The sequence below is a fragment of the Lithobates pipiens genome, unplaced genomic scaffold, assembly GCF_037356315.1.
Source record: "Lithobates pipiens isolate NorthernLeopardFrog02 unplaced genomic scaffold, aLitPip1_a1.2 Scaffold_13, whole genome shotgun sequence".
Taxonomy (NCBI): domain Eukaryota; kingdom Metazoa; phylum Chordata; class Amphibia; order Anura; family Ranidae; genus Lithobates; species Lithobates pipiens.
This window is the reverse complement of record NW_027507718.1, coordinates 190292699-190317163: the sequence shown is the minus strand read 5'-3', so window position 1 is coordinate 190317163 and position 24465 is coordinate 190292699. Positions and strand designations below refer to the sequence as shown.

At 39.6% G+C, this 24465-nt stretch overlaps 1 protein-coding gene across 2 annotated transcripts in view; it reads left to right on the top strand.

The window, feature by feature from the left end:
* Window positions 1-24465, top strand: part of EFNA2 (ephrin A2) — a 424854-nt gene that overhangs the window by 331982 nt on the left and 68407 nt on the right. For both annotated transcript variants that reach the window (XM_077476028.1, XM_077476029.1), the window contains exon 2: window positions 6025-6317. In XM_077476028.1, coding sequence (XP_077332154.1) covers window positions 6025-6317 — 293 coding nt within the window. The remainder of the gene's footprint in view (window positions 1-6024; window positions 6318-24465) is intronic.

Sequence of the window (24465 nt, the reverse complement as noted above, 5' to 3'; positions counted from 1 at the left end):
TAAGTCCACAACATGCCACTCAAGTAAGCTCACTTGCTTTATGTGCCAGAAAAGAGTTTGACTTCTTGTGTTCTGGATAAAAATATAGATAATATCTACAAAAAAAAACTGATTGGCAGGCTCTCTTTGTGGCACATTCCTTTGGTACATCAGAGGGTTTTATTGGAAGTAAAGGGGAAGATATGTATTAAAAGTACACCTGTGTGGCTACTGAACTAGATACATGAATAAAATGTAGGCAACTAGCGGTCTACATGTTCTATGAAATATTTTCACATGTGCCTTGGAAGTCTCGAAAAACCTAATTTTAACAATAGGACTTTTGATTTACTAGTAAAATATGTTTTTTGGAAAAGAGTAAAGAACATTGAATTTTTAGCCTTTAACCATGAGTTATATGCAGCTACTTTTGGGCAACAGGCCAAAAAGGAAAGCTGCAGGGACAACCCCTATATAACCCCTCCCATTCCCAGCTAGCCTATGTTTTGTGTCAAGCAATAGGGAGTCTATTATATAGAGGAAAGGAACCCGTTTCCTATAGTGTACTCCACGAAACAGATTTTAGTGGTAAGTAAAAAATTATATTTTATTGGTTGTACACTACAGGACAGAAGATCTTTAGTCTTTAATCATGGGGTGTCCACAAGCAGTGCAACTGAGGGATGGGTAACCACAAACAAACACAAACAAGTCAAGAAGGGCGCTACAGACTCAGCTTGTAGCACCTTACGCCCAAAACTAGCATCAGAGAAGGCCCGAACATGCACCTGAAGGAACTTAACATATATGTGAACAGAAGCCTAGGTGGTAGCCATGCAAATCTGAGAAGCAGATGCATGATGCAAAAAAGTTTATCAGCACTAACAGAACTGATAGAGTATGCCTAGAGGGAAGAACCTCTTCCTTTAAACTATAGGTTCAAATACCGACTTGTCTACTCTATCTAGCAGTGGTAGAGCAGGAAGCAAACAATGTGCCATATGAAGACAGTGGAGAGAAATTTCTTTGGGAAGTTTCAGGGCAGGGCATAAGAAGAAAAGAACAATGTCCTGTTGAGGTGGAAGGAGGAAGCCACCCTAGGGAGAAATTAGTTTTTAAGCCACTGGATAACCTTGTGTAACTTTAGGGAAATCGGCCACTAAGTCAGAGACCCTCCCCACAGAGGTAATAGCAACAAGGTAGGACACTATGCAAGTGAGGTCAGATGAAGGAATAGGTCCCCAATAGGTTTGAAGGGTAAAGAGGTTTGAAGCCTCTGAAGAGCCAAGAGAACCAGATTAAGGTCCCACTGAGTCACAGGAAATGTACTGGACAATAAATGTGTGCAGAACCCTGTAAAAATGCCTTAAGTAAAGACTGAGAGGCCAACAGTCCCTTAATCTGAACAGCCAAGGCCAAGGTTTGACACTTAATGGTATTAAAAAACAGATTATGATCTAGATCAGGCTGGAGAAAGGACAGGATATGTTCCATTATCTCAAGGAAGAGATTATCTCAAGGAAGATTTTGTCTCTGTGAGAGAGGCAAATTTGAGCAGAAGAATCCTATGCATATGGATGGAGATCTGGTGTATCTGCCAAGCCATTGATGATTTGATATAAGGGGTACAAGCCCTGAACATACAGTCGCTGATTTCTCCACACTGCTGACATGATACAAGGGATGACCCTGGCCTCAACCTCTAGGAAGGGGGGTCTGGGTACGGTTCCCCAAGGCTCAGCCCAGGAGTCAACCAATTTGGAAGCTACAGAAGGAGGAAAGAGATAAGGTTCTCTCAGTAGGGAGAAGAGGTCCATCCCCTTAATACACTAGAAAGAAACTACTGCTGACGGGGGTTATATAATGGATGTCAATGCAGCTTTCTTTTTTGCCATAGTCCAACCAATGTAGCTGCATATAACCCATGGTTAACGACTAAAGATCCTGTGTCATCTACCGTATGACTAAAAATGATAAGTATGACTTATCTTGTTTGTCCAAAAGTGACGTGTGGAAAGGATTGGGCCAGCTGTCTTTACCAGTAGAAGTCAGAATTAGCTTACGAGGATATACTGTATTTTGTAAAACATTGGGTGCTCATGAAGATTCGCAAACCAGTGTGGAAGACTGAAAAACCTTGAACATAAATTAATGTTATGGAAAGCCTAAAATTCTGATGGTTTAAATGGATTTATCTGATTTCCATCAAAGACATAAATGTTAGTTTTAAAAAGAATGCTTCACATCACTCCAGAGAGCAGATGGGATTTTTTTGGGACTTTTACTTTTACAGGACAATATCACACTGGTATACATTTGCAAAGATATTATACATGTTTGATTAATCGGGTCCTATTTTTACCTAGTGCACCTGTTTTGCACCTGACTGTGAATACACAAACACGTTCAGTGAGTATATCTGAGAATGCTGTCAATGTTTCCTCATATAGCTGAAGCTGTTTTCATAAGCAAACTGCCTTGAAACAAGTAGCAAAGATTTATAGACATTTCCAACGTAAACTTGCAAATGAGCAGCAGCTTGCTCTATTTGTACTTGTATGTTAGATAACATGATTGAAGGAATACTGCATCTTTTTTTTCCATTCCAGATTTACTTATCGTAATGCACAATCTGCATTTCCTGGCAGTTTTAGATCTCATGAATAAACGGAATAACATATGCAGCTTTATGACCAGTTTATAGACTGCATGCCAAGCTGTCTGACCTGGCAAATGACATATATGGATTTTATGTTGTATTACATATTGCACATGGTTAGGCAGTGTTTCTACAATAATGTTAACATTTGAAAGGATGCCTAAAGCAAAGCATTTCTAGAGCAGTAGAGCTACTGTGACCTGACAATAAATGTGTTTTCCATATGCTTTAAATGTGTGCTGCCTGAGGTGAGATTTAATCCCTATGTAGCGCCCTCTACTTTTAGGTAGGTGCTTAGTGATGTTTTTTTGACAGTATAGCATATAGAGACAGGTACATTTAGCCAGGGCCCTGCTCTTTACTAGGCCTAGTTGTTTATTTAGGGATGGGAGTGTCAGAGTAGAAGGGGGTGTGGCTGCCTACACTTGGGCTGGTGGAAAGAGAGGATGGGCTGAGACCTGAGTGGCAGGAAACCCATGTGAGAGAATTGACCAATGGTTAATTTCTATGGTCAATGGGCGGTCTCTCATAAAAAGGGGGGGTCACAAGCTCTGGGGAGTCCAGGAGTTCGAGGTCCGGAGGTTCAGGTCCGTAGGCTCGGAAGTTCAGAGATCCCGGAGCCTCTGGGAAGAGGCTTAAGGCCCAGGAGTTCAGAGATTCCAGAACCGGATAGCCAGAGGCGAATCCGGGGAGGCCAAAGTCTGGCCCCTGGAAGAGAAGTCAGCGTGTAGCACTGGAGGAAGACCAGGTGTCCCATGCGGGGATGTGATGGACAGCGTGGAGGAGGAGGAGGAAGTAGGAACTAAGCGGAACTGATACCCACTCCCACTTCCAGTTAGATAGCCGTGGCAATATGAGCAGACATTTGATCTCCCCCTCCATGCCCCACAGCCTCTTGGAACATGTCCCAGGAGACTTCGGATCATGTATGCGGAGTGGGCAGCCAGTTGTGAAGCCGCAAGGAGTCACAGTCAGCTGCCCACAGTTAAGATGCCAGGACTCTAAGACTGGCAAAGAGCCGAGTCGGGTGAGGACATCGCTGGATCCTGGGACTGGTAAGTTTTTTTTTTAAATCAGCAGCTACAGTATTTGTAGGTGCTGACTTTAAAAATGTGTGTACATAATAAGGCGAGAAACGTACCTAAGAAGGCATGTTCATTGGCAAAAATGTATGTTTTTGTTTAGCCAGCTACAACTAGTAAGCTGGTCATACATGATTCCTGCTAAATTGGATAAGATTTGAACCATGGCTTGCCCTGTTGTCATCAACCTGCTCAAGTAATCTCTACACTGACCCTTAATGTAAGGGAACCTTACATCAACCCCCAGTGTAACGGGGGATTTCTACAGTGACCACCAATTTAAGGGGGAATTTACACTGACCTTCAGTGTAAGCAGGGACCCAACAGTAACCACCAATGTAAGGGGGGTATTTATACTGACCACCAATGTGAGGAGGAACCTTACACTGACCACCAATGTAAGGGGGGGGCGTACACTGTCAACAAAAGTAAGGAGCCCCTATCCCAACCACTTACATAACAGGGGATTTTACACAGATAAAATTATACATTGGTCATCAATGTAATAGAAGCATTTACACTGGCCACCAATATAACAGGTGATTCGACACTAACCAGCAATGTAAAGGGAAAGTTTACACTGACCACCTATGTAATGGAGCATTTTACACAGACCAATGTAAGGGGGGGATTTTACACAGACCACCAATATAAGGGAGATTTTACACTGACCATCAATGTAAGGGTAGGTTTACATTAACCACCAATATAACTGAGATGTTTACACTAATCAGCATGTAATATCTCATTTACATTTATGGTCAGGGGATGGTTGAGCTGTGGTTTTACTGACCCCTGCAAAGGCAAATGGGTAGAGTTTTACTTATAGCAACTGTGGCAAAAATTACACCCTCTGTCATGTTTGGCAAGCAGTGCCACCGGCAATAACGTTCCATTACAAGGGAATGAGGGGTTTGCCCCAACTGCCCTGCAACCGTGTGAAATGCAAGTTATGCAGTGCAGTAATGTGACTTTTCTGGGTTAAAACAGGTGGTAAGGAGGTGACATTTTGCTTCCTGGCCACCTGTCAACCACACTCTGAAAATAGTTCCACTGGGGATTAGCTACTCAGAGTGGTGGCAAGGGCTGCCACATGTGTGAACGAGCCCTAACTGAGGCATTTACAGTGCCCACTACTCTCTGCATCCTTAAACACCCCCTTTCAGCCTGCTTTTGCATCCAAAATCCCCCCTCCACTCACCTCTGCACCTCTCAAACCCCATCCCCTCTCTGCTTACTTCTACATGCCCTCTTTGCACCCCACACCCTCCCTGCTTGCCTCTGCACACCTCTTCTTTTGTTCACCTTTGCACTTCAAATGGTTAACCCACTTTACCTCTGCTCACATCTGCTGCAGTGTTATAGAACCCTTTAAATGCTGTACCTGACAGCACATTCATTGGTGACAGTGGCAAGTCTGCTTCTATTTGTTTGCATCCACTTCTTGGGCAGCATTCAGAAGAGGAGATGGTGGGTACTTCTGTGCAGTGTCATTAAATAATAGCACAATACACTCTTGGATCACAGATCCCAGTGTGTGTTGTGTGACAATCTGTCACGGTGCTATTTTTTATAATGACACTTTTAATTATTTTACTGTGTGCCATTATAAAAAAATATATTAGTGGCGGAAGTGGCCACAGTGGCAGAACACCAGGGCCCGATTGCAAGTGTGGCCTTTGCGACCCTAGTCATTCGGGCCTGGATTAAGAGCATCATGGGCCTGGTGCTGAGGATTTTGGTGGACCCTGGTTTATGAAGTCCCTTCTCCTGAATGTTACATTAACATATGCAATGTATACTAGCACATTGTGATATTACCTTGCACCACTTACCTCTTTAAGTTTCAAATTACCATTGTAGCACAACTTTTTTTTTAACCATATCTAATACGACAAATTATCCTACTACTATATTTCAGCTTTAAAATGAAATATTTTGCATTAATTGGGAGACCATCTGAATATTTTACGGCGTATATTACTGCCAGAAAGGAATTTGCACAAAGAAGCATAATCCTTGAGTCAATGATACAAAATTGAATCCAGATTATTTTTTAATCTAATCAATGATCTATTCATAGCAAGTGTTTATTTCCTTTGTTCGTTTTCATTCAGCTGTATTCTTTTTTGTTCTGAAATGTATACGCTTCCATTACTATAAAGCGAATTGGATCTTTTCCAACAGAAAAGATGTTTTTTAATCTGCTAGCTTTTGTCTGACCATGAAAATCCTGTCTACAGAGAAATTACTGCGAAGGAGAAATGAAACTGAATATCTGACTTTTCTCATTCTTTTCCTTAGGTTCCATCATGGTGACTACACTGTGGATGTGAGCATCAATGATTACCTGGATATTTACTGCCCCCATTATGAAATTCCTCTCCCAGCAGACAGGATGGAGCGTTACATACTTTATATGGTAAATTATGATGGCCATGCCTCATGTGACCATCGGCAGAAGGGGTTCAAACGATGGGAATGCAATCGTCCAGATTCCCCTAATGGACCACTGAAGTTTTCTGAAAAATTCCAGCTGTTTACGCCATTCTCTCTGGGGTTTGAGTTTCGTCCTGGACATGAATATTATTATATTTGTAAGTACCAAGCAAGCCTACATATTTATAAGCTCCATCCACCACTCATTTTATTATATACAATTTTTTTGTACGTATCAGACCCTTCAATGAGCAAGATTAAACAAACATGTTCAAATGTTGTGTTGTTCAAAGATCATATAAAAAAGAGATGTTCAAAGATAATATAAAATAATTTATGTTATCTGATTAGTCTAAATAACAAAAAAAAAAAAAAAGTGCAACTCTGAACTTCTATATGTTAATAATTGCAACCATAATAATTTAAAACATATAATGCAAATATACTATGGACGGGTGAGTAATAATTATGACTGATGCCAATAATCTGTGTATCCCAGGGCCATCCTCCTACTGGGATCACCACAGGTAAGAGTGTTTATTTTGCATCAAGTGGACTTTCTGTTACATCAAGATTAATTGCAGATTGTTGTGTGTATGGTCAATTGATATTTTTGTATATTTGTACATTTACCGTATGTGTTGAAATGTTCACCTTTTTTTAGTGAATTCATAGCACATTGAGATTGGCCACTGATTGTTAAATGTGTGGTTGATTGGCATCATTTTGTGTACATGGAATATATTTGTACATTGTGATATGACACTTTTCATAATTATTTCTCACCCGCACATAGTATATTTTCACTGTATGTTTTAAATTATTATGTTTGCAATCTATTATTATTATATAGAAGTTTAGCGCCATATTTTTTAAATATTTACATTTATTTTTTATTTATTTTTTTAGATTTATTTGGTATTAGTTTTATATGCTAGCCACTTTATAATATAGACCTATTATAGATCCAAGCACAGATTCACTTTTGATATATTTATCTGGTGAGTCTACAGATTTTCCGAGATGTTCTATATTTGTGATGCTCCTTATTCTTATTTATATTTGAAAGTATATGCAGTAACATATTACATTGCTAAAAAGGCCTGATATGGTGGGCTTGCTAGATTGATCATCACAAATCAGACAAATAATATATAGAGTAAAAAGGATGCTAGTGTATTCTTGTACAGTATTAACAAATAAATTCCCACAACAGTTCAGGCTCCATCTCTAATCACACCTGTTATGCAAAGTAATGACAAAAACACTACATGCATTCAGGGAATTGATGAATGTGAGAGCCAGTACTGAGGCTATGTTCTCTCAAATATAAATACACTTTAAAAGAAAGTCAATTCATCCATTTTTCAAATTCCTCTGATGTAACCAAACCCTCAGATACATTCCTAACTTGATCTAACAGCATCCAGCGATCTGAGTCTTCAATGTCTTGCCTACACATTAGTGCTCCATTAACATCTATACGCAGGAAATGATTGGACACAAAGTTTATGCAGTTGTAAACCACAGGTACGGCCAGAACAAGTGCCACCAGAACAGGTATCCCCACTAAAGGAAGTGTGAAAGTTTTCCTATCACTTTCTTTCCCAAAGACAGTGTCCACCAACCAAAATAGAAAGAGTAAATCACAGAAAGCCAAAAAAAAGACCTTCCACATTCTATCCAGAATATGTTGAAGTTTTGACTGTAGATATACTTTAAAGCAGGGATCTCCAAACTACGACCCTCCAGCTGTTGCAGAACTACACGTCCCATGATACATTGTAAAACGTTGACATTCACAGACATGACAAGGCATGATGGGAATTGTAGTTGAACAACTGGAGGGCCATAGTTTGGCAACCCCTGCATTAAAGTGTAACTGCATTTTTGTTGAGAGAAAACAATCCCCTCTGGTTGTTGTAGTCTTTAACAAGGGTTGCAGATGCCTACCATCTTCTGTTCTGAAGAAATATCTGTTTGTTTCACTAAATCCTTTCCAAACTGCAGTGTTAATTTTGTAGACAAAAATATTTTTGTCAACATAATTAACACTTTTAAGTTGACTAAAATGCAACAAAAACAAAAAAAAATCAGATGACTAAAATACAGCTAAAACTAAAGTGGCATTTTAGTCAAAAGACTATGACTAAAACTTCATCTAAATTTGATGTCAATATAACACTGGATTACCACCTAAGAATAAGTAGGGTGCATCTACTAAGCCGCTGAAAGAAAAAAAAAAAGAAAGAAAAAGGCTTTTCTTATTTTCTCTTCCTTAATATTTAATGTTGGTAATATATTCAGGTAATATATGCCATGGCATTACAGCCAATAGAGTTTACAGTTTTTTGGGGGTTTTCTTATATTTTAATGTTGTACTTCTGTTTGTCAAAAGCATTGGCTAAATATGTGTCTGTTGTGCATGTTCAAACCTTAATACCATAAATAATATCGTGCTGTTGGATTTTTCCGCCAGGAGTATACAATGAGTTTGGCAGTTATTGAGAAATGCCTAAATAATGCATTACCATTTAACTAAACATTTAACTAAACTCATTTGATTTTAGTAGACTAAAATGTACTGGAGAGTTTATTCATTTGAAATGTAGACTTTAGTCTACTAAAATCCGACTAAAACGAAAACAATTCAGATGACTAAAATACGACAAACTAAAATGGCATTTAAGTAAAAAACTATGACTAAAACGAAATCTAAATTTGACATCAAAATTAACAACACACTACCACCTAAGAATAAGTAGCGGGCATCTACTAAGCTGATGAAAGAAATAAAATAAGTAAAAGGCCTTTCTTATTTTTTTTCTTAAAATTTAATCTTGGTAATATATTAAGGTAATATGTGCAATGGTATTACAGCCAATAGACTTTACAGTTTTTTGTGTTTATATATATATATATATATTCATATTTGAAAAAAATATATTCATATTTGAAAAAAAAAGATATATATAATTTTATTTTATTTTTTCAAACATGATTTTTTATTGAGGAGTTTTAAAATTTACAAAACAAAAGAAAAATGTCATTACATATGGAATTACGCAGAGAAATTACAAATATCCATTATATCGTTCAATATATCATATAACTCCGTAGCAATACATCCCAATTCTAACACAAACTGCTTGTAGTGATAGCTGTTTTTTTTTTTATATTTAAAAGTTGCACTTCTTTTGGTCAAAAGGCAATATTTTTGTTTGTTTAGGAAACTTGGTGAGGAAATCTACAGTGTCTGCATCTCATTAGAAGTAATTGTCTCTTCAGGAGTGTCTCACCAAAACTAAAATTCCTATTACAGGAGATGGCTAAAATGTGACTTGTGTCTTAGTGCAGACTTCTGAGAAAATGAGCGAGTCAATTGCACAAGCAGGAAATGGCGATACACTGTTATGCCACCAGGTTGTCATTTTGCATTGACATTTTTTTACAGCAAATTACAGAGCCTGACGATCGAATTGGAATGGTTATTTTTAATAACATTAAATTGGAAAACGGCTTGTGTAGCAATTGCCTCTACCCATTGCAGGCAGTTTAATGGGGTTCCCATTTCACTAATTAAATTCGGTGGACTCCTGTAGGGGATGTCATGACCACCCACTAGTAAAGTCAAGGATTGTGTCTTATTCTATTAATATCATTGTCTTTAAGCCCCCGTGCTTAAATCGTACTACTTCAGTGCGATTTCAAAGCTGCACATCATTGCGATTTGCACTGCCGATTTCATTGCGGCTTCATTTAACAGAAGTCTGTGCAAGTCGCAATGAAATTAGTATAAAGCAGTGCAGGAACCTTTTTCAAAATTGCTACGACATGAGTCACAGTGATATGAACAGTCCCATTGCTGGCAGTGGGGTGTGACTTGCCACTGCAATTTGGAACTGTCAAATTGCATGAAAAGTTGCAATGGTGTGAACGAGAGCTTAATCTTTTCAGATGATGTATTCATAGACTTTCTCCTAATGTGGCTTTTTCCCAACAAAGTAAGTGATAGATAAAGCTTTGCAGTGATATTGCATAGTGTTGATGGTGATGCAAAACTAGTGTAATAATATGTTAAGAACTTTTGTATTGGAACAAGGGTCCTATTGTTACATGCACAAAAATGCAGAGGATTGAATGCCGTGTATGCATTTAAAATAAATATATAGATATTTCTAAAGCGAGAAAATCCTGGTAAGGTAATGTATATACTTCAGCACAAATCCCATCTTCATGCAGGTTTTATCAAGGCAAAGTGAACATATTTCTTTTCATTCTCTGCCTCTGCGTAGCTAAATGGATTAGCCATTTTCTCTATTTCACATTATAATGCACATGCATTGAGAGAAGCCGTGTATATTAGCCCTTAGTTTGTTCACACAAGCTCTTCTGAATATTTTGCTTACTCTGTGATAGTGTTCTGGTTATTTCAGCAGCACATCACAGATAAGTCATGAGTAATGAATCAAAAATGTCCCATATGTCCAAATAATGAGCAACTTAGTCAATCATCGCTTCAAAGTGATATTTCAAGTATAAGATAATTGTGGAGAATGCAGTATTTTAGGGTCAGTAATTCAGGCCATTGTTTTTGGGCTATTACAGCTGTATCTCCTGTGCTCTTCTAGTGCTGCTAGAACTTGTATAACATGTTAAAAGAGCCCCCTTAGCACATAGAACATTTACAGTAATTGATACAAAAAGATGGAAGATGAAATTGAAAAGTTGCATTTTCTGTCTTAGTTAGCAACATGTAGAGTCAATAGAGAAGACCCACCACAATACAGAGTGTTTCAGAAAATTCCAGTGGGTTCAAGTATTTCAGATTAATTACCAGCCAGGCATGGCAAATTTGCATGCTCTGCTCCACTTTAACTGTAGTAATACATTACAATCCAGTTCCAGTTTTTGGGATTACCTACCCCTTCTCAATTCCTACAAGCACTACTCATCCTCTCCACAATCTAGCATTGCTCTCTTTGTCCTTATACACTGCCATACACCGGTTCTCTTCTAGGTTAGTAGATGCCTAGCTTCATTAAACAATCTTCCTTTGGGCCCATCATGGACACATGCTCTTGGGTACAATATTGTATGCCTTTTTATACACCCCTCAATGGGGGTGAAGGAAAGACTGCAAAACTGTGACTTTATATGTGCCACTTAAAGGGATGTAACAACATAAGAATATCAAAATATAGAAACAATTGTTTTTATTAAAGATTTATAATTGTATAAAAACCATAGTATCAAGGTACATAAATGCCAACTTTGGTAATGCATATTAAAGAATTGTAAGATGGCATAACACAATACTGTCAGGTCACCTGAGTCCAGGTGACAGATGCATGCCGTTGGGGTCAGGAGTGCCCCGCTAAGGTAGTGGACCTTACGGCTGACTGCTGTGGATGGGGCTCTGGGTGGTTCAGGAAAGCAGGTCCTCTGGAGCACCGACATGGATCACACTGTGAGCTAGAGCATGTGTTCAGCAGGTGTTCATCAGAGCCTCTAGTGGTGAGGATGGACTGCGCTGCAACTGTTTCCAGGCCATGGCTGCCAGCTCGCGCTCACGGTAGGCTACTGGAGGATAGAGAGGAAGCAGCAGTCCAGGACAACAAGGGATAGTCAGGAGATAAGCAACTAGCAGACAAGGATAGACAGAGAACTTGCCAAAAGTGAGGGTATCAAGCAGGCAGGGATAGTCAAAGAACAAGCCAAGGATGGTAAACAGAATCAGACATAGCGCACACAGCAAGACAAACACAGGAAGCAAAACACACAATATTGATCAGCAAGGCAGGTTTGGACAGCATGGTGTTACATAGTGTATCCTGTAGAGGCTAGGGTGGAGCCATGCTGATGGAAGATTACTTAACCATGCAGGTGTGAGAGTGCAGGCCCTAAGGCTGATACACAGACCAGAGGTAAGTAGACAGACAGGGCATGAAAGTCTTACTACAGATTAATGACAAATACATTTCACATGATAGGAAGAAAACTGGTGCAATGGATCAGTATCCCCTTGGGTGTGCCATCATGTCAGCTTGGGCTTTCCTGACAAAAGCGCCATTCATTGCCACATTAGGGACCTCCCTGCCACCACCTCTTGATTATATTGGAAGAACCTTTTCATGTGAACTCAGGAAAAAGTTAGGTCAATAGCAGCCATACATTTTATTTAAACATACTGTACATTGACAGAAGATCTTTTGATCCAAATGACATTTCAGTCCACCAAATCTCCAAAGGATTTTTGTCGCTCAAACAATTCTGTCTGGGTTGGGAATGTACAATATTATAGTTTTGTTGGTTTCAGGGACGTTATACAGTGCCAACAGGAAAAATAAGGTGTGGCATGTGCTGTAATACCGCAACCAATAACACTTAATTTCTATTTCTGTTACAAGATAAAACTATTAAAAAGAACACCGGGAGCCTTTTCTAATTTCTTATACTCACATTAATGTCTGTATACAATATATACTGTACAGTATGTAATTATGTTCTTGTCACAGAAACAGTGGTCAGTGTAAATGGTTACTGGAAGGACTCAAAATGCTCCCTTTTTAATATTTCTTAGAACTTCCTGCAAGTGTCCTTCTTCCAGTCTAAGTACTGCTGTACAGAGGATTGCAGAATGCTTATATCACACATTTTAGTACTTGTACTAATTGCATTTAAAAAAAACTGAAATCTATTTTGTAAACATATAACTGTATTAATAAGTGTCTTTCTTAATTGTACATTACAAAACATTTGATTAGGCAGCTACCTTCGGATAAATGAATACTGGCGAGCAAACATGTTAAGTACAGCCCAGCATAACACCTCCCGCTCCCAACAAGTCATAGTTTTTTTCCAGTGAGTAGGGATGAGCCGAGCCCCCCCGGTTCAGTTCCCAGCAGAACATGAGAACAGGCAAAAAACATTTTTTGAACATGCGAACACTGTTAAAGTCTGTGGGACACAAACATGAAAAATCAAAAGTGATAATTTTAAAGGCTTATATGCAAGTTATTGTCATAAAAAGTGTTTGGGGACCCGGGTCCTGCCCCAGGGGACATGTATAAATGCAAAAAAAAACGTTTTAAAAACGTCTGTTTTTTGGGAGCAGTGATTTTAATAATGCTTAAAGTGAAACAATAAAAGTGAAATATTCCTTTAAATCATTCCCGTGTTTAGAACAGTCCGAGAGCAAAATTACATTTCTAAAGAAAAAAAAGTAATTTAAAAGTACTCGTGGCTATAATGAATTGTCGGTCCAATACACATAAAAGTCATTGAAAAAAATGGCATGGGAAAAATGTGTGGGGGTCCTACCAAATTCCATACCAGGCCCTTCAGGTCTGGTATGGATATTAAGGGGAACCCTGTGCAAAATTTTTTTTAAAAATGGCGTGGGGTTCCCCTCAAAATCCATACCAGACCCTTATCCTAGCACGCAACCTGGCAGGCCACAGGAAAAGAGGGGGGGGGGCAAGAGAGAGCGCCACCACTCCTGAATCTTAACAGGCCACATGCCCTCAACATGGGGAGGGTGCTTTGGGGTAGTGACCCCTCCTCCTCTGACGCTACGGGAACGCCATCATGTGGCTCTGCCCTCTTTTCCTGCAGCCTGCCTGGTTGCGTGTTCGGATAAGGGTTTGTTATGGATTTTTGGGGGGACCCCAGCCATTTGTTTTTTAATTTTGGCGTGGGGTTCCCCTTAAAATCCATACCTTCAGTTCTGGTATGGATTTTAAGGGGGACTCCCACGCCATTTATTTTTTTACATTTTGGCGTGCGGTTCCCCTGTGGGGGAATCCCATGCCGTTTTTTTCTATTACTTATATGTCTATTGCCGGGACCAACAATTCATTATAACAGTGAGTACTTTTAAATGACTTTTTTTCTTTTAGAAATTTCATTTTGCTCTCGGACTGTTCTAAATACGGGAAACCTGCACAAATTTACGGGCATACTATAGACACCCCCCAGGTATGAAATTTAAAGACATATTTCACTTTTATTGTTTCACTTTAAGCATTATAAAAATCACTGCTTCTGAAAAAACTGCAGTTTTTAAAACTTTTTTTGCATTGATACTTGTCCCCTGGGGCAGGACCCAGGTCCCTAAACACTTTTTATGGCAATACCATGCATATAAGCCTTTAAAATTAGCACTTTTGATTTCTTCCATAGACTTTTAAAGGGTGTTTCATGGCTTTCGAATTTGCCGCGAACACCCCAGATTATTCGCTGAACAGGCGAGCACCCGATGCTCGAGTCAAATTTACGTTCGACTCGAACATTGGGCTCATTCCTACTAGTGAGGTGCATTTCCTGACAATATGGATGGCCCTGTTTTGAATCCGGCCATTTCTTGCCTTAACAAAAAGCCCTACGGTCCTTGAGGATGTTAAAGGACCCTCTGGAAAAACAGTTTAGACCTATCCTTTAGGCCTTGTTTTTTCTGGTGGGCCTTGCTATGCAGCCTGTTGTTGTCACCATATTTGTCTGTCAGACCTTAACTGTCTAGTTCAAGTGCATGACCTGAGACTCTTGGTTGATTATAATGAATTCTAATGAATCAGTGCATCATATACAGAGGATCCTTTGATTCAAGTGTTGGTTGGTGAATCCAGGGCCAGGACAAGGGGTGGGCGGGAGGTGCGGCTACCCTGGGTGCAACAGTTTACTGTAGGGATGGGGGAGCCTTTGTTCTGGTACAAGGCTGACAGAAATAGTGACAGCAGCAGTGAGCTTGACAAGCAAGTGACTGTTAGGTGTAGGATTCCCTAAACTTGGACATTGTGAATGGGGGGGGGGCGCAGTTTGGCATCTTTAATCTGGGTGCTGGATGACCTTGTCCTGGCACTGGATGGATCTTCCCTGCAAAAAGCTTCTTGTGCAGATGCCTCCAGTCTGGTCTGAAGTAGCATTTGACCTGAAGTGCAATCAGAGTTCAAATCTCATCCCTAACCATTCTTTTTCAGGGACTGTTTACATCTTTTTTTCCCTAGAGCCCCTAATACAGTGTTAAAAGTTTCCAACCATATACCATTACCACAAACCATTAGAACTGACATATGATTCAATCAAAAAAGGCTTATACATCTTGCGGTGGGAACAGCTGGCGTTTCAAGGGAGGTATTGGATACAAAAATGTTTATATTAAACTGGAAAACCCCTTTAAGCATCAGCAAGCACATTTTAGCTAGAAAAAAAAGCTATTGTCTGTTAAAAGTGAACTGAATTCAAGCTCATTGAATCATAAATCCAATTACATACGGTTAAGGTCTCTCTAGACTATTAGCACATTGTTCACGAGAAAAGGAGCCACTTAGCTATTCTGACAAATAGCATATTGTTCTAGTGAGTTTTTCACTCAAATGAGATAGGTATAATGTAAACAGGTTTTAGCAAATTATTGTGGAAATTGAATCCCGATTTGGACAATGCTGTTGTCTGTATTTATTTTGCTTGAACTATTATATTTTGTTCTCCACCTTTAAAGTAAATCTGTACTAAGAAAAACAAGCTGCATTGACTTTCCTTTTGACATTAGCAGGAAACATACACAATATTGGTATAATGTTCAGCACTAAACCATCTGATGAAAAAGATTAAAGTCTAAAGTGTAAAAGGCATGCATCTGCATACCGATACACGAAGGTGCAACCATGTGAATGGTGAGTGGATTGAAAGTTCTGGGGGATGAACCCCTAAAAATTTGTCTCCAAAAAAGTCTCTAAATGAAGGTTGTAAAGGGAGTGAGGCTGCTTCAGGCGTGGGCTGGGGAACCTGATCACTGTAAACAAAAGGAAAGCAAAAGGAGGAGAGAGAAGCGCCATGCCAATCCTTTAAACAGCTTAGGAATTTAATCAGTATATAAGTATAAAACAACACTAAAAACTTGCGTGAAAAATGTTGAAGCACTTGCAGAGTGCTAGAGCGGGTGGGAGCTTCCACGTGCAGTGTCACAGGAGCGCAGGAGGACCGTCGGGAAGTCTCTATTGAGGGATCCACGAGCGCCATGTGTTAGCCGCAGCTGGAGCCTCGATAAGCCTCATGTAGACGTCAGCTGTGTGTCTCTGAGTGGGAGTAGTCCAGGGCTGTCAAACTGGGGAGCCGCTCACACACTGTCTATCCAATCATGATGCATTTTGAAGGCAAGGCCTCGCCTTCTTCATTGGCTGATGAAGGCCTGGCCTTACCTTCTTCATTAGCCGATGAAGACGGTGAGGCCGTGCCTTCGAAACACGTTCTGATTGCGTGTGGGTGGCGTGTGGGTGGCTCCCCAGTTTGACAGCCCAGGACCACTCCCACCCAGAGACACACAGCCGATGTCTCCATGAAGCTTATCGAGGCTCCAGCTTCGGCTAACACACGGGGCTTGTGGATTCCTCAATAGAGACATCCAGGTGGTCCTGCGCTCCTGTGACACTGCACGTGTCCCACCCACTCTAGCACTCTTCAAGTGGTTCAACATTTTTTACGCACGTTTTTTGTGTTGTTTTATACTTATATACTGATTATAAATTCCTAAGCTGTTTAAAGGATTGGCTTGGCGCTTCTCTCTCCTCCCATTGACTTTTCTTTTGCCATTCTAGTTGTCTGGCTGATATGTTGTTCCAAAGGCTTTCACTAGCTGCATGCTAGGCTCTGGTCAGTCATTCTGAAAGTACTGAAGCCAGAGACAGAGTATTTAACATTTTTAGAACAAGTTCAGTAATGTTAGCCTCTCTATTTATGTTAGTACAGTTTTTTCTTTTTAAAGCCAATGTACGCCCTCACACAAAAATCTAGCTTTGTTTTTTTTAAGTCATTATAAACATTCTTAAATCTACAACTTTCATTAACCCTTTTAAACATCCATTTGCTGATCTTCCCTGTAAAGAATGAACCTGGAAGTGATCACTTCTGCTTACTTTCGGGTTCAAAGCTGTCAAACTCTAGCCTCCCTGGCTGGGGAAGAAAATGATCGAGAATAATCTGTGCTCAGTCAGCTTCAAAAAAGTGCAGATATGACATTAGGGGTCTAACGGACCCCTGATGCCTCCCTAAAAAGAACTTGTCACCTGCACTATGGAGTCAATCAAAAATTCAGTTTGCCAATGTCTCAACATTTGTGCAAGAATAACGAATAATACCCATAATATTTGTAATATCCGTGTAATAGTTTCCTTGTCTCTTGCCGTGTAAATGTAACATTTCCTAACATTTGGTCCTGAGAAATAATAGCTATAAGAACATTTGACAATGAAACGTAACATTCACCAACAGAGAAAATAGCCTAACACCCTAACAATGTATGCTAAGTGCTTTTCACCAGCAAGGAAAATAATATGACAGAGACTACTACCCTATGTACAGTCTATGGAGAATCTTGTGAGAATGATCCTCCAGCTGCAATGTGAAGCAAAGCATTTAGCAGTGGTATTGTTACTAGTAAATGTGACAGCTTCCACCTCATTGTTAGGAAGCCAGAACCTGCCAGCGTCCTAACTACCAGTGACTCCTTATCTGGCATATTCAACTGCCTCAGTACATTTCCTCTCTCGTCCAGAGCGGTGAAGCTCGGTTGTATTGCTGCTTGCTAAAGCTCTGCTAAATGAGAGCACAATTTTTAATCCAATAAAGCCGTGAGTTTACAACATACTACACTATGGATACTCCTCTTTTTTACATGAAATAAATGGGGGACAATAATTGCTGAAGTAAGAAGGTCCCAGGAAAAGCACCAAATAGCAACACAGGGGCTTACACTGTGAAGGCGCAACTACCCTTAAAGGGGCAGGATATCTGGTGAGTGCAAAACCATCACCTGCACGGAAAAGCGCACTTCTCTCAGCACATGAAGAATTAACTACGGCACTTGTCACTTTCACTGAAATAACAGCATTTTGTGCACAAAACACTTTTGCACGTTTATGAACTATATAATAACCGTTAAAGCAATTCAGATACTTTTTTTTTTACAACTTATATATTTATGTCTAAATTGGTTTTATATAATAATACTTGCTTCAGATATTTACGTTATGTGTAAATACTATATATATATATATATATATATATATTTTTTTTTTTTTTTTTTTTTTTTTTTTTCAGAGGGTCTAACATGTCTAAAAGATTTATAGGGTTTATGGATTTTTTTTTACACCTTGTGGTTGATTGCATGATTTGCAAATTGTCTAAACTGGTTATTTTGGTTATGAGGATTAATTTTTAGGTTCATATAATTGTACCACTATTTTTATCACTATCTGACAATCACTATCAAAGAAAGAGGCGTTGTTTATTAAGGGATTTTTATTAATCCTCAAGCACTATAATTTGCTTTGATTACTCAAAACTTTTTTTGGCATAGCAACTCTTTACTTTCATTTTTTAAATTTTTCAGCACAGAGGGTCTAACACACGTTATACTTACAACATAAAATTAGGTTTTATTTATGAGACACATATATACAAAAAGTAGTAGGTAATTCTTTGAAGTCTACTTATACCACCTTAGCCCTTGTACACATGGTCAGACATTGCGACAACAAAATCCGTCGGATTTTGTCCGAAACTGGTGTTACACACAGTCGGACAAAGTTGTCAGAAAATCCGGTAGTTTGGAACGTGATGACATTCATTCGTTACGATGGGACTACGTTCAGTCTAGTAGCCAATAGCTTTGGTCTCGTAATTTGATCTGGGCATGCGTGGCACTTTGTCCGATCGGAATTCTCTACAAACATCAAGTCGGAAAATTTTATATCCAGCTCTCAAACTTTGTTGGTCGGACATTCCGATGGAGCCCACACACGGTCGGATTATCCGACAACATGGTCCGATCGGACATTTTCCGTCGGAATTTCCGACCATGTGTACAAGGGCTAAGGGGTTATAAACAACCCAGTCCACTTATACCCGCCAGAGGGTCCAACACAGTACCGTGGTGTAAGATAAATTAATTGGTCATATTTATTTATTTTACCTATTTTACCATTTGTATATTCTATTTTTCATCTCATTATTAATATAAAGCACCATGATTAGTATAATTTTTCTTAGCAAACTAGAGGGTAGCACCATTCCTACTTTCTTTTCTCCTTCCTTATATTCAACTGTCAGCCAGGGATCCCAACTGACAGGTGGAAGTAAACAAACAACAAGGATAGTTTAAAAAAAATGGCAATGGATCCCCACCAAATTCCATACTACACCCTTCGAGTCTGGTGTGGATTTTAAGGGGGAACCTCAACACAAAAAAAAATAAAAAGATGAGGTCCCCTTCAAAATCTATACCAGATCCTTATCCTAGCATGCAGCCTGGGTTGCCAGGAAAGGGGGGACCAGCCTTCCCCCCCCCCCCTCAACCATATTAGGCCACATGCCCTCAACTTGAGAGAGTACCTTCACAGGACCAAGTAAAAGGATTGAGCCGGCAACTCTGTAGTCTATATAGCGATTTTAATGGTTAGTCACAAAAAGTGACAAGCAAACCAGCTGACACGTTTACAGCCTTAGTCGTAGCATCTTGAATATAAAAATGTGTATGTATATAAACCTTGTGAGCTGCCAAAAACGAAAAACTCAAAAAACAAAAAGTATTAAAAAACCACAAAGAAAATAAATAAATAAAAAATACTATAAAATATACTATAAAATAGCTGCCAGCACTCACCACTTTCTCAAAATATGACAATGTGAACATATATACCCAATGTGCGGCACTAAAAATGTTTGCAATATACTAAAACATTAAAAAAATTATACTATGAAATAAATAATAAGATAATTAAGTAAATTATCTCTAATTAAAGTGCAGGTGCTTATAAGCAGATAAAAAAGGTGCAAGTGCTCAGTGTGAGTTATGCACAGTCCTCAAAAATGATAAGCAAGAAAAAAGGTGAAACAAATGGTGTCGTCATGCAATGTGCACTCTCCCCCTTCAGGTGTGCCCTCACCTTAAGGGCTTTAAAAACAAGCCTGTAGTGAATGGTAACAGCTTAGATGCTCGACATCCATATAGTGGTTGGTTAATGGTAAATGCAGATCCCATATTCACTCCACCTCCTGGTAAGAATGCTGATGAATAAAGCCACAACTTCCGTCTGGTATTTTCAAAGATCACCTCATATGCATACAGGAAATAATAGAGGCATGCAATAGTGTAATTCCGTTTAAAAAAATTTTAATGGCAACTAAAAACGCATCACATTTTACTCACATTACATATGTTTAAAAACTGCAATAAGCTGTGCTGGTGTGAAGGGATGAAATGGTCACCTGTACTCTGGTCTGCAGTCCTGGCGTACAGCATTTGTTCTGTCCTATTTTCTCCACAGCACTTCCTAGTTCCTTGTGCATCAGTCAGCCAAACTCCTCCTACCGGTTTCGTCACACCTCGTGACTTCCTCTGGGAGATATGATTGACTGATGCAAATTTCATGCTATTTATAGTGACGGTAGCCACCATTTTGTCGTAGCCCACGATCACAGGTTCATTATTCACAGTTAGTTCATTACTGCTGATCAAGCTACAATGTGCATATGCACACTGCTCAATCTCATATTGGGCTCACATTTACTTCTTCTAGATTATACACACCATCCTTATAACAATCAATTTATAACAAAGTAGAATCAGTACAAAAAACAGGGCTTCGTGATCCCATGTGGATACATATACATATATAGTAAAATTATACCTAGTAGTGAAGACTAAAATAACATTAAACAGATACCTATGAGGAAATACTTTGTGCAAAGTAATCATGGAGCCGTGACAACCAAAAGTTGAAAGCTTAGTGATGTCACGGACACCATGTCTGACATGAAAAAAGAAAACCGCTTTTTTTTCCTTTATTTTATTTATTTATTTATTTATTTATTATGTTATTTTAGTCTTCAGCAGTCTTCAGTAGCTTGATCAGCAGTAATGAACTGTTATTAATGAACCCGTGATTGTGGGCTACGACAAAAAGGACCCCCTGGCAAAGCGTCATGCCCCATGTTGATGACAAGGGCTTCTTCCCAACAACCGTGGCTCGGTGGTTGTGGGCGGGGGGGCTTTTCGGAATCAGAATCTAATATATATAAGGGGACCCCAGATACTAGCTGCCCCTGCTCATTCACAAAAAAAGAAGTCAATGCCAAATAAACAAACACATTTTAACAAGTCCTTTAATTAAAAACAAAAAAGTTCAACAATGTAAATCCACCGTCAATCATGTTTTCCAGTGATACTGATCTACATCATTCATAATGCTGGGGTTCCTGTGATGTCATGTTAATATATGGTTAATTACGTCACATGGAGAAACAGCCCCTTTATCTATTTTGTGGTGTTCGGGACTGGGAGATGATGCCTAATATGGTTTAGGATCGGGGAGCCCACACTCCATCCCCCTTTCTTGGCCACCCAGGCTGCATACTCGGATAATGGTCTGGTTTGGATTTGGTGCCCCCTTAAAATCTATGTCAAAGGGTCTGGTATAGAATATGGAGAGACCCCCTGCCCTTTTTTTTTCATAGGATCCCCCTTAAAATTCATAATAGACCCAAATGGCCTGGTTTATAAACAGACCGCTATGCTATCAGGTAGGAAGCTCATCAGCCCCTTCATTATAGCAATGAAGTTAAAGTGATTGTAAAGGATCACCTTGTAAAACAAGATATTTAAAGTAAAAATGAAAGGCAAAACATAAAACATTTGTGTATAGATATAAAAATACAATATAAATACCTTTTTCCCCTTTTTTTATAAGTGATCATATTCCCTCTGTTCTGAGCTGCATAAGAGCTGGGGGAGGAAAAATAGTAGCATCCTGAGCTTCCCAGTGAATGACTGTGCTGCGGGGGCATGTCAGAACAGGTCTGATCATTGGAGGAGAGCAGGGTGAGTTCCCAGCATAACTAGAGAACGGGCCACCGTGTGTTCTCCTTCTTAGTGCGGTCAGTATCTAATAGGAAAGCAAAGTGACTATCAGGAACACCAGGAATTTCACATAAAGGAAGCAATACAAAGAGAACAGGAGATATTCTCATACAAGTACATGGTACAGTACAAACGCTTTAAGTAAAAAAAAGAAAAAAATTTAAATAAAAAAACATGCATACTGGAGTGAAAGCAATACGTCTATTGCCATAATTCACTGGTAACTCTAAACTGATGAGGTGTAAATGGCTTTTGAAGAGCCGCCTATGGACAATTTTGAGTGCTGTTGTTTCACAGGCATGCACAGTTTTAAGGCTTTACATGTTTGGAATCGATTTACCCAATGCAATATCATCTTTTATATTTTACCAAAAATGTGGGATTATATTGTGTGCATTAAAACTGATTTCAATGTATTTTTTATTTTATTTTTTACTCAAAATATGGGTTTGACAAACAATTGCTCATATATAGTATGAAAACATTGTAACCACCACCATTTTATTGTACAGGGTCTCTGCTTTTAGAAAATGTCAAATGTTTTCAGGATTTTAAAGTAAAATATGCAGTTCAGCATGTGCATGAAAATTAACACGTAAAAAATAAATAAAAAAAACCTCTGCCAGTAAAAGAACTAAAATAAGATTTTATTTTAGTTCTTTTACTGGCAGAGTTTTTTTTATTTATTTATTGGTAATCCTGTGCTCGTTAAGATATTTACTGTTATTGAGTACCAATACCTGTCTCTGTCAGCTGCTTTGAAAAGTCACAGTGTTTTGCCCTTCTGAACCATGATGTGTTCTTTTTGTGCTACTGTCTGCAATTTTGCGCCCCACACAGTTAATTCCCAGAGCTCTGGCCATGACACCTCATGTGTAACTTTTACTGCACATGTGCTGCATCTCCTCCTACATTTCTACCAGAACTACTGCTACCGCACTTCTCTGCGACAAGCCAAAGTCTCCCTGCTTCCTTACAATGTTACCTAGAGAGGGGTTTTCTTTGACCATATCAGACTTTATGGCTAAAATCACTTTCTTGATAGCTCTCCACGGAACTCAGGGAGCTTAAGTATCCTTTTTTCTCATTCTCCTATAGAGGCTACCTCCGTATGCTCTGCTGGAAGAGGCGTGTAACCTATCCTGCTTGGATGAGTTTGCACCTGAGGAATCTTAGTTAGATGGCAGTGCTCCTAGCCTTAGGGATGCCATTCCAGCCCTTATTGACGAAGCATGCACATGCCTAGAGCTGGAGCAGCCTGCGTCTGAATTTTCTAAAGTTACCAGTCTGAGCTCTATCAACCTTCAGACTGCCAAAACTTCAAATATCCCTAGTACACTCACTACTGAAACCTGTTTTGTATAGTGACTGGCAGTGGCGGCTGGTGGTAATTTTTTTTTGGGGGGGGGCGGCAAACAGTAACACTCCCCCGGCCAGTCGGGTGGGTCTGGTGCACTTATCCCATCTAGGGTGGGCAGCGCTTCTCCCGAGCTTCACCAGTGGCTGCCCTTGCTCGGCGGAGGTAACGGCTCAAAGCCTAGTTGAACAAGCTGAAGTTAGAAGCTGATTGACAACCATGCACAGCTGCAGATTTTGTACTCTGCAGTTTTAGTTAATCGACTTCTGAGACTTGGACACTGGAAAATCTTCTACCTTGGAAGCTAAGAAGAGTTCCTTTCATTTCTGTGAGACCTCTAGATCCAAAGCCAAGCTTGAAACATACTGTAGTTCCACCACAAGGTTGGATCCCAAAATCTCCAAGCCTGTGAGATGTCCTCTGCGAAATGAGGAGAAGCCCACACTTCTCATAGTGGGTGGGGGGTGCCTGTTAGCCTTTGCTTCCACTTGGCTCAAACGTATCTCGGATGCATGGACACATCTCTTATGGACAACACAGAGCCAGCCATTGCACAGAGAAGGCAAATGTGGCATGTTTTTTATTTAAAAAATGTTTTTTAACAATTGCCTTTAGAATCACTTTAATTAGGTTCATCACTGAAGCTTTTAGGTTTTAGAACAAGGTTCCACCTTTTCGTGTCAGGGCCACTCCGCTAGATACGTGGGTACCTCTTGGGCCTTTTGGCATCAGGTATCTGTTTCTTAGATTTGCTAGGCTGGTATTCTGTTTGGATGTTTGCTAAGTTTTATGAGATGGATGTTCAGACCTCTTCTGATGCCATCAGATGCAAGGTGCTTTAGGCTTCTTAGCTTTGTGTTTGCTGTGTTGCTTGCAACCAATTTGGACTGCTAGACATCTCTCTATCATCCCAGAATGAACTGTATGTCTCCTAATGCAACGCTCGGCAACCAGTGGTCCCTGGACCACTGATGGTCTACAAGAAAATGTTGGTGGTCCCTAGAGGTTCTGCCACAACTCAACATTGTGGTGG